Here is a 19,090-nt window from a genome sequence, read left to right on the forward strand (position 1 = left end):
TAAAATGAAAAATTTTTTAACATAGAGTCAAATACGTCTGATCTTGCTGAAAACAACCGAACAGGAAACATTTTCATATCTTGAAGGGTCTCCACGTAAAAAAATAATTTATAAGCGTCTGCAACAGTCAAATTTTTTACAAAAAACTTAATAACTCAAAAAGTATGCATATTTCGAAAAAAATTTTTAGACAAAAGTATACTAAAATTTTACGTCGATTTCAAAAATGTATTAATATACAGGATGTTTCATATAAAATAAGAGTTACAGTGAACTTTTGCCATATACAGACAGTTTTAACTCGTCGTGGGAGACCCTGTATAATTATCGATTTATATAAGTTGAAGTAGAAGATTCTTTTCTTGTACTATTTCCATGCCACTCGTAGTTTAACAACGAACAAGATCGATGAATTGTGTAAAGCATGAAAGATAGAGTTAAGCAGCTAGAAAAGCCCAGCCGTTCTCTACAAGAACGAGCCAACGACTGGACCAGAACATAACAATCAAGCAAGAAGGGTACCAGTGGAGAAGAAAATAAAATACTGAGGCGTGACAGTGGACCAAGGACTCAATTTTAATGATCACCACAAAAATACAGTGGATAAGTGAGACAAACAATGGAAAGACTCTGTGCATTAAACAGTACAAAAAATAAACTTCGACAAAAGCCAAGCCTAGAAGACAAAAACGAGCCGACGACTCGTAATATGTAAAAACTAGAGAATAATGTGTGACTTTGTTTGAATTTTTTGTCCAAAGCATCCACCTTAACTTAGTGCTAAATGCAGTTATCTAATAATGCAATTAGTCACTCAAACATATTAAAGCATTTTTTCACTCTTCTTCTCCTTTATTATTCGATTTAGTTCAATTATATTTTCTCCGTATTTTAGTAGTTCTCGTCTTTTTTCTTGCCGTTCTTCTACTTCGTTGGGAGTTTCTATTTTAGTGCAGTCTTCTTCAAGACCTAATCGTAACCTCTCTGTTATATCTTCTGCTTTATTTCTATTTTGTGGTTTTCCAAAATTGTTCTATACATATCTATAGTATCTCTGTTTTTTTACTTCGTTTCATTTGTAACATTTTTTCTGAAATATTCCCAATCGTTAGTTTGATTCATAATTTTCAAAACATTACCACTAAAAAACTAAAAAGTAATTTTTTTTAAGGGTGCAGTAAGAAATAATGAGTGAACCTTGACTGGCGGAAGATGATAAGATTTTTTTCAAAACTACTTATTAAATAAATAGATAGAATATACAATTCGTCCTTGTACGTTTCCGTTATTTGACATGGCTCTTTTTAATTTATATTATTTAAATCTAATAGATAAATAGCATGAAATCAAACTGTTTATATAATACGATATAGAAATGACACATTTTTAAGAATATATATATCGTCGGATAATTTCTGAACGCATCTGACGGGCAAACTCACAAAGGCTCTAAGAAATCCGTCTAAACAGAAAACTTCCCAACTCCAGACCGCCATTTTGTTTAAAGCTAACCGCACTTCGTGTTTATTTACTTAAACTATTTTATCTAAAATAATATCTGGCCACTTCAATCCATTATTAAACAAAAAAACAAGTCCAGTCTTCATTCGACTCTTTTCGTCATCAAGTTTTCGTAGTGGGATTGTGGCTTAATATTTCTATCAAGCGTCAATTTGAATATTGAAGTTTAAAGTTGACGATTTTAATGTTTTCAAAACAAATAACGAAATCTGACACATCGCAATTCTTGACTAATTAATCATCAAACGATGAATAATAAGTATTCAAAAGCTCGGAAATATATTAAAGTAAGTATACTTTGGAGTTTAATTTTGTCCTAATACGAAAACGAAAATATAAATGTCTATATATACGAAACGGCTCAACTGGCCTTATAGCCCCAATGCTTGAAGTCGCTTCACTGTTTTCTTTCCCTTATTTTTATTCGAGGCTGCTTTTTGTCCTTATTCTTTCCAAATCTTCTCTACATGCTTAATAAGGATCTTTACACACAACTATCTTCGTCCAATCTGAATATACCAACAGATTTTTTGCTCTGACCACATATCCCATATCATCTTGACCATACAATACTTTAATCTCTGCGTTCGTTCTTCTCCTCTTTCTCCACTCGTTTTTATTCTACACCCCTTCGTAGTACCTTTCTCTCCCATATGTTTCTTATTTTTTGTTGATAATCCAACACTCGCTACCATACAGCACCTTTAGTAGTATGGTTTTAATAGTCCTCCTAGGGCTCCAAACGTTTTTTCCCCTTTCGTCAGTCTTTTGTCGATTGCTTCGTTTGTTACTGTCATTCAAGATATTCGAACTCCTGGGCTCAAATATATCCCTGTTTTGCTTAGTCGTCACTTTTAACTGGTTGAAGTTATTCAAATCCGTTAACATCTCCATATATTTGATCTATTATTCATTTATGCGTAGTCTATATTCTTTAGCTTTGGAGAGGAGAAACATTTTGTCTAGATTCTTTTTAGTTTTACTAATAACATTATTATTAAGAATTTCAAAGAAAAATATTTCATTCGCAAACCTAAACAAAAAACTGACGATTTGGGCGGCATATCATAATTGGACTGTAACCAAAGTTGTTAAAGATTATAATAGAACATGGATACAAATTGATCTTGTCCGGAAGAGACATTCTATAGCCTCCTTGTAGGCCAGATCTATCTCCATCATATGTGTAATCTGTTTTAAAAATTTAAGTACCAGGTTTGGGGAATTCCCGTAGCAAGATGGAGTCCACTTAATGTTCTCTATCTTCAATAAACATTTCTTTGGAGTTTTTTTTTTATGGTAATTTCAAAGTACAAAAACTCAGTATCTATACTAAATTTTATAAAATACTTACAGCATTTTTACTCGCATACAACTTCTTCAACTCCTCATATAACCACATCTCGACGGCCAACCTCTTCCTTATTAGACTCATTTGGTGATGTCCGTATTTGGCAGTAAGAAATTTTTCTCTTTTTTCTTTGATTTCCCCTTTGTCCTTGAAATTAACGTGCAGTCCCGTTTTAGCCGGTGACCTCTCCGACCTCACGTCTGCTAGTATACCGCCTCCCCCGCCGGGGGAGGCGCCGTTCGTGTAACTCGCTCCCGTAACTCCGCACTCCATTTTATTACGATTCGGAGGATGATGTTGGGGCTGTAAAAAGAATGGCAAGAAGTTAGAGATGCGATATTAGACTGAAAATGGAAAATTGTGAAGTTTTTTAATGTAACTATAACTTAATTTGTGCGTTTTTTTGTCAAAATTTGAACTTTTATTTAAGAAAAACATGTACAATAGTATTATTCAAAGTATTGCCCATATGAAGCTATGACCTTTTCCCATCTTCCTGGCAATTTGTGGATACCATCTTAAAATAACTGCGCCGGCTTGGCAGCAAAGAATGAAGCTAATTTTTGATAGATTGCTCTGTCCCTAGTGAGGGCGTTCTGCATCGACCGAAACAAATAGTAGTCAGAAGGGGCAAGGTCTGGGCTATAAGGCGGGTAAGGTAAAAGTTCCTATCCAATGTTTTCCAAATAGTTCTTAATCGGAATAGCAACTTGGGTTGTCATGATGGAAAATTTTTGCCTCGTGTCTGGTCGCATATTCCAGTCGTTTTTTGGCTACTGCTCTCTTCAAACGGATTAATTGTATTCGGTAGCGTTCTCCATTGATGGTTTCACCCGGATTTAACATCTCATGATACAGCACACTCTTCTGATTCCACCAAATAGAGTGCATTACTTTCGCGTCATGGATATTCAGCTTTGTTGTTGAACTGGCTGGTTGGCCAAGTCTCACTTATGATTTCTTGCGCATGAGGTTGTCGTAATGGATCCATTTTTCATCACCAGTAACAATCCGATGCAAAAATGACTTCCTTTTGTGGCGTACCAGCAGCATTCTAGACATGCAAAACCGCCTTTCGACGTCTCTCGGCTTGAGTTCATGTGGAACCCAATTTCCTTGCTTTTGAACATATCCAGCTGCTTTTAAACGTTTTGAAATGGATGCTTAAGTGACATTCAGAGATTCTGGGAGATCTTCTTGTGTTTGGCTACAATCTTCATCGAGTAATGCTTCCAGATCCTCATCTTCAAACTTTTTTGTCTGCCAAGCCAAAATCATTACTTTTAAATCGTGTAAACTACTTTTGACACGTTCGCTCATCTAGAGCATGTTTCCATAAACTTCCACCAAAATATGATGACTTTCGGCAGCATTTTTCTTCATATTAAAGTAATGAAGAAGAACCCCAAAAAAACACTTTTACAGGAACAAAGTTCGACATATTTGAGTGGAAAAAATTTTTTGTTGTTAACGCTTCAAATGAATGACATCTAATGAAAAGACGTACAATAGCAGTAGCTTTCCAACGCAGGTTCGGAATATTGGAATATTATACTAGTAACGCCATCTCTTATCAAACCGCTGGAATTAAGTTACAGACCCATAAAAAGGACAAAAAGTTTCGTGATGAACTAACGATATTAATGGATATCGATACCAGGTCATCAAAGGTTTTATAACTTCATGCGTGTAGGTAAAGGTAATTTGTTTCTATAAGCAGCGTCATGCATAGATAATACGAACAAGCTTATACATTTTGTATTTGTAATTCCGACTAGAGGCCAATGAAAAATTAAATATTTATTCCAAACAAGGTAGCTTTCCACGTATTGTACTACATTGTGTTGTGTTTCAACGTCTGTTTGATTAAAAATAACTAACAAAATAGCTCCTCCGAAACGATCATTACAAGAATCATTTCAAAAGATATGTAATAATCAATGGACACAATTCTCTTTGAATTTACCTACTTATAAATCTTTATACAAGACAAGACTCGTGGTCGCAAACTGATATTGCAACATCGCCGTGTGGCATACTGTGAAATTGAGACATAATTGGGCATACATTCAATATTGCATGAACATTTGGTTGTCAAAGATTTGTCTGTACGGATCTTTTGAGACGAGCCAACTCCAACAAAAGTTGTTCGCGCATGAAGCTCTTCCAAGTAAATAGTCTCCTGTTTATTCGGAATAAATGAACATGTCTCCATCGTTCCATTAGAGCAACCGTACAACGGTGAATTCTGAATGGTATACCAACATTTGTTTACCGGAAGTGTTCGAAAAAATAAGGGAAACCAATCGTAGAAAAAGTAGAATGTTGTGAGAAATTTTGTCCCAAGGACCAAGTCTCGAATAACACCAAAAAAGCGATGGCTATGATATTTTGGAACTGGGAGTTATCCTTTTAAGTGACTTCGAGAAATGAGAATTTCCCTTTTCATCATCAAAAAGTGTGTCTCATACCGTCATTTGTTCATACAAGCAGACAGAATCAGATCTGGTTCCTCGGTAGGATACTACAGCCGATGTATATAGTCTCGAAACTTGGATCCACATTAACACTAAGTTTTCTTTTAAAGTGCAGTCCCAGAGGCCGAAGACTTATTCAAATTTGTCTATGGTGGAAATGTTTACAAGTGGTATAAGCGATTTAGAAGTAGATATTGGCCGAGTAACGCACGGGAAGCCATTCGACCTCAAAAACAGATGAAAATAAATCTTTTAGATATAGTACCATGCACCTTCCCTCTCTTCCCTATAATAAAATATGGGTCGAGAAGGAAACGTTTCGTCACCATTGGAACCTAGCCTAACATAACCATTATTTAAATTGGGAAGGCTATAATAAAGCAGATGGAAATCATTACGAGATAATTTTCCAATCATAATTATGTTTTGGAAGTAATCATAAGGAAAACTCAAATACAGACGCAAGATTTAATGTACCACCGGAAGCATCAACTTTTAGCATACGTAGCGGATAAAGTCTTACTAGCGAGATCCCAATACGAATTAGGAAAATTATATAGTAGATTGGAAAAGTAATCGAAAAATTCGGTCTCAGAGTAAATAGCGATGAAATTGAATAAATGGAAATGCAACGTCAAAGGAAACACTGAGGAGAAAACAAACCTTTCAGGACGGAAAACGAGGAATATCATTTTTAAAATATTCTTCAACTATTTAAAAGTGCTTTTAATGAATATAGATGGTGGAGACAAAACATCTAGAAAATCGGATAGGAAATAGTTGTTCCTGAGTAATATTCTTAGAATACAAGGAATAGTCAAAACAGGAAAGATAGGATCGTACAAAACGATGCTTAGGTCGACTGTAACGATGTGAGTTCTGGGTACTAACCCAGAAAAGTGGCGAGAAAGGGGTGTGAGAAAGGAATGTCAGAAAAATAATGGGGTCTTGAAAATGAATAACCATTCACGGGGAAGAAGAGCCCAAAGCATCAGGTGGTTGGGGCATGTGTTCAGAATTGACAAGAGAGCACAAATGGAAGAAGATGTAATCAGAAAAAGAGACAAGCCAAAAAAATGGACAAGAGAGGTAACATCAAATTTGTGGAGTGGAGAAAACTGATTGGAGATAAAGAACAGAGAACAGAAAGGGGTGTCGAGGAATAGTGAAGAAAGTAAGTTTTTAAAGTTGAAAGACATTTTGTACTTTCGTTACAGATATGTAAGAATTACAGAGGACTCACGCTGCTAAACACCGCATACAAAATACTGTCAACACTCATACAAAAAAGAATTTCAAAACAAACCAAAACCATAATTGGACAGTACCAAACCGGGTTTTCATCTGGAAAATCTACAATAGATGCTATCCATACGGTCAAGCAGATAATGGAGAAAGCGCATGAGTATAAAATGGAAGTGGAAATACACTTCATAGATTTTGAACAAGCGTTTGATTCGATAAAAAGAAGTAAGCTCATGTCGGCACTAAAAGAACTGGGAATACACCCCAAACTAAGAAAACTAATACAGTGTACAATGAAGAAAACAACAGTCACAGTAAGGACACAAGTGGGGAACACAGAAGAATTTGAAATAAATCAGGGTGTAAGACAGGGGGATGCTTTATCAACGACGCTGTTCAATTTGGCACTGGAATATGTGATGCGTAAAATAGACAAGAGAACAATAAAAACTAGAAGTGGACAAATAGTAGCATATGCAGACGACATAGCACTTATCACAAGAAGTCGAAACACAATGAAAGAAATGCTAAAGGAAATAGTACTAGAAGGAAGTAAAATGGGTCTCAAAATAAATGAAAAGAAAACAAAAATAATGAGGCTAGATAAATGTATTATAGGAGGTAAACAGAAAATAAAAATTGGAAATTTTGATTTTGAGGAAGTAGATACATTCAAGTACTTAGGAATAACCTTAAGTAGTGACGGAAATAAAGAGGCAGAAGTCAAAGAAAAAATAACAGCAGCTAACAGGGCATATTACGCTAACAAAAAACTACTGCAAAACAAAATACTAGGAAAAAGTACAAAAATGAGAATATATAAAACAGTTATTAGACCGGTCATGATGTATGCTGCAGAAACTATGACTATGACAAAAAAGCCAGAAGAAGACTTAAGAATTGTTGAGAGAAAAATATTAAGAACAATATTAGGACCAGTAAAACTAACAGAAAATGAATACCGAAGAAGAATGAACCATGAAATAGCACAAGAAATTAAAGAGGACATAGTAAGAAAAATTAAACAACAAAGAGCAAGATGGCTGGGACATGTATGGAGAGCAGGAGAGGAAACAGTAGCGTACTCAATATTAGATTGGACCCCTGGAAGTGCTAGAAGAAGAGGAAGACCAAGGTCTACATGGTGGCAAGAGGTAAAGGACGACCTTAAGAGAATTGGGATGTGGAACTGGCAAGAAAAAACGAAAGACAGACGAGCCTGGCAGGATATGTGCCACAAGATATAAACAGAAGAGAATGGGGACTGATCTACCCCGAAACAAAGAAAAAAAAAAGATCTAGAAAGCTCGTAAGAGCGGCGTTACCCCATCTGGGGTGTTTAGCTACCATATATATATTTTTTAATTTTTAAATGAACAATCACTTCCTTTTTCACATTTCTCAATAAATCTCTTATGTCTTCTAGTTTAATATCACAGAAATTAAGCTTTTTTTTTGGAAAGTATATTGATTGGTCGTCAAATCTTGTAATAGCACTTTGACAAAACAATATTCGTTAATGCAATTTTGAATTAATGAATTCCTGGTAATGTGCATACCCGACCTTAAACCGACGCTGATACGCGTATCTAATACATTATACATAAAGAGTTAACGACCCGTCTGTAACGTCGAGACGCATCGTGTTTATCGTCAGCCTCTCCATGCCCCTTCTTGTAGGTTATAGACATCGTTATAAAATAGCAGTGTTCAATGGAAGACGAGTTTTTTGCACCAAACAAAAAATAAAACAATAAGCATGGATTTTTTATGCAATTTTTTTTGAAATTTAGACATTTAGTTCTGGGAGGTTTATTATGAAAAATATAATTGAATCGTTGAAGAATTGAAAAGTAATAATAAAATTAATTAAATATGACAAATTTCGGTGTTCTTTTTATAGTTTTTTGAACAAGTTTCTCTCATTATAGACTATAGTCTATTTTTATGAATGAGAGAGTAATAAATGATAAAGAATTCGTAATCCATAAGAATATCAGGCTGAACTTCCGAAAAACGCCAATGAAATTTTACAGGTGACGTCGATATTTATGAAATTCCCATGACCTCGCAAGGTCGAAAATCGCGGTAATTTCGTGCACAGGTAAGTAGGAGCAGAAATATCCGCCATTTTGTTCGTAAATTGAATTTGTGGTAAATAAAACATTGCAAGTTTCAAACTTTTTTTGTGGTTTGGTTTTTTGAGTTAAAATTAAAAGGAATACTTTCAAAAAAGTAAGTAGTTATTAACTAATCCAATGTTTCATAAATTGATGATTAATTTTTTATTTTTAGGCTCTCATATTATTCACAAATAATATCATCCCAGACACAGACACTCCCAAAAAAATGGAACCTTTTTAAAATAGCTCAAGCAAAAATTTGGGCCATTAATAATAATCTTGTGCGAGTCAATAAATGGTGCAGCAAGCACAACCAGTTTGCTAAATGGTTTGATGATGGTACCGTTTTTGGCTACTCCAGATATTTCGGAAAAATTAAGAGCAGATCGTTCGACCATAATGGTTCAGCGGCAGAAGTCACATGGTTCGAACGATTGCACACTAACGTCCGTCAAAGAATAATCATCACCTATTGTGTTTCACAAGAATTTTCATTTGAACAGACGATAAAAGAGGCCTCAATCTTGGAAACAACAGTTTTGCCAGAATCAGTGAGCGTCGTCTTCAAGTATGCCCGTGAAGTTTGTATGGCCAGTTTAGACCGAACATATGAAGATGGAGGACAAATTGGTGGGGATGGTTGCGTTGTTGAAATAAACGAATGTAAAATCGGACGAAGAAAATACAATAAAGGGCGCACGGTCGAGGGTTATTGGATATTAGGAATGATCGAGCGTGGCGGCGACGGCTATCGATTGGAAATATGTCCTTATAACTCTAGAAGTGCCGAAACATTGATGGAGCTGATAAACAAACATTTATACTGACTGGTGAAAAGGATATTTGGCGCTAGAAAGTGAAGGCTACCAGCACTTTACAGTCAACCATCAAGAGCCCTTTGTTGGCCCTGAAACAGGGGCTTACACCCAAAATATTGAATCCAGCTGGAGGCACATGAGAAGAAGAATATCGAGGGGGGTAATCCGAAGTAACTTGGACCTGCATCTTTGTGAATTTCTCTGGAGACGGCGAAAAACTGTGGATCCATTCGATGCAATCATTGTAGATATAAAATTTTTTATCCTGGAAAGAATGATGGAAGAGGATGAGGAAAGACACTAAATTTTTGTGGAATAACATTTATTTCTATTGTTTTTATTCAGGTTTTTTTTCCCAGGTATATTTTCTTAGTCCTTATTCGATTGTGACCATTCCCTACCATTTTTATCTTCCAATTCCTTGACGTTTTTCGGAAGTTTATTCGAATATAATTTCTTTTATTAGGTGGTTAAAATATTTTCGTATGAAATAACTTTTGTATAAATATAATAAATATATAATTAAATAAAAATATAACTTATATTTTCACCTAATTAACCTAAAAGTGCAATTTTTTCTAAAAATATTTCAGTTTTCTACATTGTATCACACTGGTTATAGAGGTATGAGGGTTTAAACTTTGATTTTTAAGAACTACTTTTTACAAATCCTAATCAGAATAAGAAGATGAAACAATTTATATTAACCTGTTAATGCCAAAAATTTTAATTAAAACATTTTTGGATCATTTTGTTTGAAAATGGTCCTGAATAAATGAATTATGAGATATTATCAATAAAGTTACGCCCAAGCAACTAAAGTTGATTTTGATCACTTAAGGAGTAATTTCTATCAAGCAATAACGGATTTAAATTATGATAATGACATCGAAATTATATATATATAAATCAAAAAATTATTAATCGTCAGTCTGAATTCTCTCCAAACGTCAACAATTTATATTTTATGGTTGATGTTGCGCAAAAAGAACATTCCAGATAAAATGAAAGATTCTATTTATTACGTAAGTAAATTCTCAGGTTTTTATATGATAAAACAATTTATATTTGGATTTCTTTACCACAATTAAATGATTCAACTCTATTAAACCAAGCTAGGTGTGGTTTATGACCTGAAGAATGTACAGAGCACATTCCTGGAATTGCAAAAGGTCTATGTTAGAACCTAATCGTTTATGCAATACCCATTTTGAACCATACAAGCATTTATGGTCCAAAAAAAAGGCCACTACTTTTTTTTGGACATTATTCCAACCCTATATGTGGGTATGAATTGGTCGATCAAATCGATTCCTTTCATATGAATAAAGTTATTTAAATCGAGATTTACGGATTTTGGAGCCCTAGAACACAATTTATAAAAACTGTAACGACATTATTGTCATTTCATCAGACCATCTTCAGCTTTAGTTATGGGTTAACAATGAGTGGCTCGATCATTTTCTCTTCTTGTCCACATTTTTTCTTCTTCTTCAATCGAATAATTAACTGCTTTTTTTCCAGTTTTCAGCCTTCATATCAATTATTTACAGCCTCCAAAAATAACAGTTCAACTCATTTTTAAAGAACTCTCTTTAGCTGTGCCTGGGTTTAGATCGCAATGATATGGTGGAGATCTAACCACGTCTTTCCACGATGTTCTGCAATTTCATCAATTTCATATTTTTTATTTCCCTTTATGAAGGTGACGTGAAGAATACAGTTCTTTCCTCATAAAACCGGGATGGAGCTAAATATTCTTGGAATCTAGCCAATTCCGTAAAACTTATTTTAACCACTTGGTTGTGTGCATTTTTTCCAAGTCTTGAGGACTAACTTGCATTATCCATTAATATTATATTGTTGTGAAGAGTTTTTTTTTTCGAAGCATTCTTTAAAAACATTACCATTCATGTCCTCATGATAGTCACCACCGAAGCGAGTAGATTCGAAAGTAAATAAACAACTAAAATTTCGATTTGTGAATTCCAATTCCAATAATTTCTGTTTTTATTTTATAAAGACATATTTCACATATCTTTGTTTTTCTCTTTTCTTAAGATTTAGTTTTGTTTCTTCTACTATTCAGCCTCTTGAGAAGTTGATGTCCAAATTTCGAGCCATCTTTTAAGAGGTTAGTCGGGAAGTTGGTTTTTCATCATTTGCTCATTTAGCCCATCGATCTTCCATCATTCTGTCGATGTGATCTCTCCAATATCGTCGGCGTCATCTCGATCTTGTGTATCGTACTATAACCTGTAATTTTCAGATCTTTCATAGCTTCGCTTCTTATTTAGTAATTCTTCTTAATAAATGCGATTTATAAAGTCCATGTGGTATTTTTAATATATACTCGATACACCAATTGAAAAGGGAAGATAATCTTAAACAAACAATTACTAATAAAAAAACTGCGCCCTAGTACCTCTATTGACAGGACTATTATGTCACTATTTAAATAATTTGGTCTATTTATTAGTCTATAATTAAACAAGATTTACAATCCGCAAATAAAGGTGTCTTATGTGCCAATGATAAAGTTATTTATAGGTGCTATGGTGTCATAAACGTCGGTGATACGGTGAAACATTTTTTTTCTAGAATGCTTTTATATGGTGAAGCATATGTTTTAATAGACATTTCTATTAGAAAAGTCTTCCCGGAATACTTTTATTTGGTGAAGCGTTTGAATACACAGACATTTCTATTAGAATAGACTTTTTGTGATGCTTTTATATGGAGAAGCGTTTGTTTCCATATTTGTATTAGCATAGACTTTGTGAAATGCTTTTATACGGAGAAGCATTTGTTTTAATAGACATTTCTATTAGAAAAGTCGTCCCGGAATACTTTTATTTGGTGAAGCGTTTGTTTCCACAGATATTTCTATTAGAATAGACTTTTTGTAATGCTTTTATTTGGTGAAGCGTTTGAATACACAGACATTTCTATTAGAATAGACTTTTTGTGATGCTTTTATATGGAGAAGCGTTTGTTTCCATATTTGTATTAGCATAGACTTTGTGAAATGCTTTTATACGGAGAAGCATTTGTTTTAATAGACATTTCTATTAGAAAAGTCTTCCCGGAATACTTTTATTTGGTGAAGCGTTTGAATACACAGACATTTCTATTAGAATAGACTTTTTGTGATGCTTTTATATGGAGAAGCGTTTGTTTCCATATTTGTATTAGCAAGGACTTTGTGAAATGCTTTTATACGGAGAAGCATTTGTTTTAATAGACATTTCTATTAGAAAAGTCGTCCCGGAATACTTTTATTTGGTGAAGCGTTTGAATACACAGACATTTCTATTAGAATAGACTTTTTGTGATGCTTTTATATGGAGAAGCGTTTGTTTCCATATTTGTATTAGCAATGACTTTGTGAAATGCTTTTATACGGAGAAGCATTTGTTTTAATAGACATTTCTATTAGAAAAGTCGTCCCGGAATACTTTTATTTGGTGAAGCGTTTGTTTCCACAGATATTTCTATTAGAATAGACTTTTTGTAATGCTTTTATTTGGTGAAGCGTTTGAATACACAGACATTTCTATTAGAATAGACTTTTTGTGATGCTTTTATATGGAGAAGCGTTTGTTTCCATATTTGTATTAGCAAAGACTTTGTGAAATGCTTTTATACGGAGAAGCATTTGTTTTAATAGACATTTCTATTAGAAAAGTCGTCCCGGAATACTTTTATTTGGTGAAGCGTTTGAATACACAGACATTTCTATTCGAATAAACTTTTTGTAATGCTTTTATATGGAGAAGCGTTTGTTTCCATATTTGTATTAGCATAGACTTTGTGAAATGCTTTTATACGGAGCAGCATTTGTTTTAATAGACATTTCTATTAGAAAAGTCTTCCCGGAATACTTTTATTTGGTGAAGCGTTTGAATACACAGACATTTCTATTAGAATAGACTTTTTGTGATGCTTTTATATGGAGAAGCGTTTGTTTCCATATTTGTATTAGCAAAGACTTTGTGAAATGCTTTTATACGGAGCAGCATTTGTTTTAATAGACATTTCTATTAGAAAAGTCTTCCCGGAATACTTTTATTAGGTGAAGCGTTTGAATACACAGACATTTCTATTAGAATAGACTTTTTGTGATGCTTTTATATGGAGAAGCGTTTGTTTCCATATTTGTATTAGCAAGGACTTTGTGAAATGCTTTTATACGGAGAAGCATTTGTTTTAATAGACATTTCTATTAGAAAAGTCTTCCCGGAATACTTTTATTTGGTGAAGCGTTTGAATACACAGACATTTCTATTAGAATAGACTTTTTATGATGCTTTTATATGGAGAAGCGTTTGTTTCCATATTTGTATTAGCAAAGACTTTGTGAAATGCTTTTATACGGAGAAGCATTTGTTTTAATAGACATTTCTATTAGAAAAGTATTCCCGGAATACTTTTATTTGGTGAAGCGTTTGAATACACAGACATTTCTATTAGAATAGACTTTTTGTGATGCTTTTATATGGAGAAGCGTTTGTTTCCATATTTGTATTAGCAAGGACTTTGTGAAATGCTTTTATACGGAGAAGCATTTGTTTTAATAGACATTTCTATTAGAAAAGTCGTCCCGGAATACTTTTATTTGGTGAAGCGTTTGAATACACAGACATTTCTATTAGAATAGACTTTTTGTGATGCTTTTATATGGAGAAGCGTTTGTTTCCATATTTGTATTAGCAAAGACTTTGTGAAATGCTTTTATACGGAGAAGCATTTGTTTTAATGGGCATTTCAATTAGAATAGTCTTCCTAGAATACTTTTATTTGGTGAAGCGTTTGTTTCCACAGATATGTCTATTAGAATAGACTTTTTGTTATGCTTTTATATGGAGAAGCGTTTGTTTCCACATTTGTATTAGCATAGACTTTGTGAAATGCTTTTATATGAAGAAGCAGTTGTTTTAATAGGCATTTCTATTAGAAAAGTCTTCCCGGAATACTTTTATTTGGTGAAGCGTTTGAATACACAGACATTTCTATTAGAATAGACTTTTTGTGATGCTTTTATATGGAGAAGCGTTTGTTTCCATATTTGTATTAGCAAAGACTTTGTGAAATGCTTTTATACGGAGAAGCATTTGTTTTAATAGACATTTCTATTAGAAAAGTCTTCCCGGAATAATTTTATTTGGTGAAGCGTTTGAATACACAGACATTTCTATTAGAATAGACTTTTTGTGATGATTTTATATGGAGAAGCGTTTGTTTCCACATTTGTATTAGCATAGACTTTGTGAAATGCTTTTATATGGAGAAGCAGTTGTTTTAATAGGCATTTCAATTAAAATAGTCTTCCTAGAATACTTTTATTTGGTGAAGCGTTTGTTTACACAGACATTTCTATTAGAATAGACTTTTTGTGATGCTTTTATATGGAGAAGCGTTTGTTTCCATATTTGTATTAGCATAGACTTTGTGAAATGCTTTTATATGAAGAAGCAGTTGTTTTAATAGGCATTTCAATTAGAATAGTCTTCCTAGAATACTTTTAATTGGTGAAGCGTTTGTTTCCACAGATATTTCTATTAGAATAGACTTTTTGTTATGCTTTTATATGGAGAAGCGTTTGTTTCCACATTTGTATTAGCATAGACTTTGTGAAATGCTTTTATATGGAGAAGCAGTTGTTTTAATAGGCATTTCAATTAAAATAGTCTTCCTAGAATACTTTTAATTGGTGAAGCGTTTGTTTCCACAGATATTTCTATTAGAATAGACTTTTTGTAATGCTTTTATATGGAGAAGCGTTTGTTTCCACATTTATATTAGCGAAGACTTTGTGAAATGCTTTTATATGGAGAAGCATTTGTTTAAATAGGCATTTCAATTAGAATAGTCCTCCTAGAATACTTTTAATTGGTGAAGCGTTTGTTTTCACAGACATTTTTATTAGAATAGACTTTTTGTAATGCTTTTATATGGAGAAGCGTTTGTTTCCATATTTGTATTAGCATAGACTTTGTGAAATGCTTTTATATGAAGAAGCATTTGTTTTAATAGGCATTTCAATTAGAATAGACTTCCTAGAATACTTTTAATTGGTGAAGCGTTTGTTTTCACAGACATTTTTATTAGAATAGACTTTTTGTAATGCTTTTATATGGAGAAGCGTTTGTTTTCATATTTGTATTAGCATAGACTTTGTGAAATGCTTTTATATGAAGAAGCATTTGTTTTAATAGGCATTTCAATTAAAATAGTCTTTCTAGAATTCTTTTATATGGTGAAGTATGTGTTTCCACAGACATTTCTATTTGAATAGACTTTCTGGAAGGCTTTTATTGGTGGAGCGTTTGTTTCCACAAACATTTCTTTTAGAACGGACTTTCTAGAATGGTTTTTCTACCGAAAACCTATTTATTGAAAAGTTTCCATAGAGTGCTTCGACTCAAATCAGGATAATCCTTATAATCTAGAACTGTGGCAAAAATTTTGTCTAATGTCGGAAACTCTAAAGACAGCATCAACGAAGCATGTTTTGCTGTGAGTTTGGAGAAATACACTTTAGCCTCAGAATTGAGGCCCGCTTCAGGCCAAATTGATCATCATCTAGTGCCAATTTTTGTTTCTCAATTTAAGTTTGAAAATGTTCACAACCAGAATGCATTTCCTAATTTGTTCAGGCTTCTGCAACTGTTTTCGACTATCTCTGTGTCCAATGCAACGATCTTTGAATGTCTTCCAAAACTTTTGGAGGAATTCTCTGCTCCAACAACGTTTATCACACACTATACTAGCCATTGTGGTTTAAAACATCGATACAAGTGGAAATGTATGGCAGGAGGAAATCAAGACATCTAGCGTTGTTTTAAAGCAATGACACTTTGAGAAGACGCGTTTCATGTCAAATTAGATTACTGTCTACTGCCTATTTATACTTCAATCGTTTGTACTTGTTCGTTTGTTTTATTTAAACTTGTTCCTTTGTATGTTTCTTGATGACTCAATCAAATAAAATCTATTTAATTTTCCTCCTATTTTCTAGTAAAGGCCTAAAGGAGCGAAAATTAAGCTATAATATGAAACAATCTTGGACCTCCTAACTAAAATCGTTTTTAAGATTCTGGAAATTAACATAAAACAAAGTATATAACTTTTATTCGCTATACTCATAGATCTTATGCTACGGCTATGTAATATTCAATACTCAAGGCTTTTGCCCAGTCCAAACCTTTTTTCTATTGTACAGCTGTACAGCTTATAGTTATAAAAGACCAATAATAGGTCGAAACCTTGTATTAGCTCTGGTACATTTATGCAAATTTTTGGAAGTATTTAGATAATTCTGTAGTAGTATTTAAAATAACCGTACAAAGTTATGCATTACAATGTTACATTAGTTTTCGTTTGAAAATTGTAGAACTAATATCTCGTACTTATCTTAATCGATTTATTTAGTTTAATAGCATCAAAAACATTTTGGATCAACTCCAAATTATTATCTGTATCCATTAAATTCTTATAGATTTTACCGTACGAGTAGAGAAATAACAATAAACATTTTATTACAATTATACATAAAATCGATATATGAACAGCTGTTGATACTTCATTAAAACATATTTTTTCTGTATACCAACAATTTGGATGTTGATTCATTGTTTACAATCAACTTCAGAATTTTGTAATTATTAGATACAGTTATCAAAGTGTTAAGCTTATTGTAATAAGGAGATGGGTGAAATGTGTTATAATAGAAAAAGGCGATATTAAAAATGATAAAAGTTATTGTATTTTGATTCCATTACAAATTTTCCGGAAACAAATCACCACGTAGACACTTATGAATACTACAAATGACAACATAAAATGTTACGTGGTTGTACGTTGCCTAATGTGAGTGATGCTTCACCTGTATGTTTGCAATCGACTTTTTGGCCTCGATTTTGCTCTACTTTGACCGATCAGATTTATAGAGGGTCTCTCGTTTCCAATGTCCACTTTCTTTATTAAAAAATCATACAAAAAAAGCCCTAATATTCGAAGTATAGTCCATCGTGTTCTATCGCTTTAAATCGGGTTTTGAGAACTTGGTGAAAGATTTCTTTGGGTTTAGATGCAACAAATTGTCGCTTTGCATTCTCAACATCTCCTTTGGATTGAAATTTTTCTCATGCAAGGTTCGGGTGGTTGTACGTTGCATTCTTTTTAACACGTTTCTATCAGCTTCATATGTATGTTTGCAACTGTCTTTTTGGCATCGATTTTGCCTACTTTGAGCGATCAGATTTATAGAGAGTTTCTCGTTTCCAATGTCCACTTTCTTTATTAAAAAATCATACAAAAAAAAATCCCTAATATTCGAAGTATAGTCACTCAATTTGAAGTTAAAGTTGATTGTTGTCGCTTCTTCTTCTTCTGTACCATCACCGCTTTCGAATATTTTTGAAAACAAGATGCTACAAAATAAATTGAGTACGTCTCAACATGATAAAACGCTTCTCATTAATTATATGAATAATATCGAGCAAATTATTACAATCTATTAAGAATAAAACGTGCTGCAAACAATAAAACATTCTGTTGAATCATTAAGTATGTGTTAACACTGTTAACTCACAATATTGTTTGGATTGCAGTTTCTGCTTATCAAAAACAAAAGTAAACAATGAGTTGAAAGAATTTATCTCACAGTAACAATACGAAAATTATCTCAGAAGTATGTGCATTTTCCATTTAACTCAATTGTCTGCGTACACACCTCAGTCCACCACACGCCACGCCACGCCAAGCCATCCCACGTGGAACGATTCAAATTCTCAGATATGTCTCTGTGTCACTTGACGAACTACTAGTGCTCTCCCTAACGTACTCAAAGCTATTGAAATTTTTTCTCTTAAAAATAATAGAATAAAATGAGCGTGTCATCACATGGCGTGGCGTGTTGCTAGTGGTTTCGAACTTAATCGTTATTTCACGAAAACTTTGAAGTTAGATAACAGAATAAAGTCGCTGTACTCTAGATCTTGTTGATCAGGAGGGTGGTGAACCAATTCGAACTGTAAAACGTGATAAGAGTCCTAGCCATCATCGAAGTTTGAGAAGATGCGTCGTATAGATTGAAAAGTCTAAATGACATTCAACGTTTTAACCTGTCAACTCTACGATATGGCGCGCAAATCTGTCATGTATAGTTTCTGTTCGCGGTCTGTAACTCATGTTTCAATATCCGTTAATGTAATGAGCGAAGCAACTCGCGGCAATCATTACTATTCAAAAAATGATCGCTATCACTTTTCCGTCTAATGAAACTTTTTTTGCCTTTTCGGAGCAGGTTCCCCCTTCAAAATCCACGGTCTTGAATGCTTTTTCATTCCAGGATTGTAGTGGGGAATCCAGGTTTCATCTACAGTTACGAATCGACCCAAAAAATCCAAATCACTTTGCTCGAATCACGTATAGGAAACGTTAAATCGAATGCGTTTTCCAGCAAACGCAGCGCCTAACGCAAACGCGTTCTTTTGAACTCCTTCTATCTCTCTAACCTCAATCCGATGGTCATCCAGTACCATTTGAATT

The 19,090-nt window shown here is 33.6% G+C and overlaps 1 protein-coding gene across 1 annotated transcript in view; it reads right to left on the reverse strand.

Annotated features, from left to right (window-relative positions):
• LOC130901467 (protein phosphatase 1 regulatory subunit 14C) overlaps positions 1 to 19,090 on the reverse strand; it is a 64,158-nt gene that overhangs the window by 24,654 nt on the left and 20,414 nt on the right. Inside the window, exon 2 of the mRNA XM_057812889.1 lies at positions 2,876 to 3,175. Within this exon, the coding sequence (XP_057668872.1) occupies positions 2,876 to 3,175 (300 nt within the window). The remainder of the gene's footprint in view (positions 1 to 2,875; positions 3,176 to 19,090) is intronic.

Source organism: Diorhabda carinulata, chromosome X, assembly GCF_026250575.1.
Source record: "Diorhabda carinulata isolate Delta chromosome X, icDioCari1.1, whole genome shotgun sequence".
NCBI lineage: Eukaryota > Metazoa > Arthropoda > Insecta > Coleoptera > Chrysomelidae > Diorhabda > Diorhabda carinulata.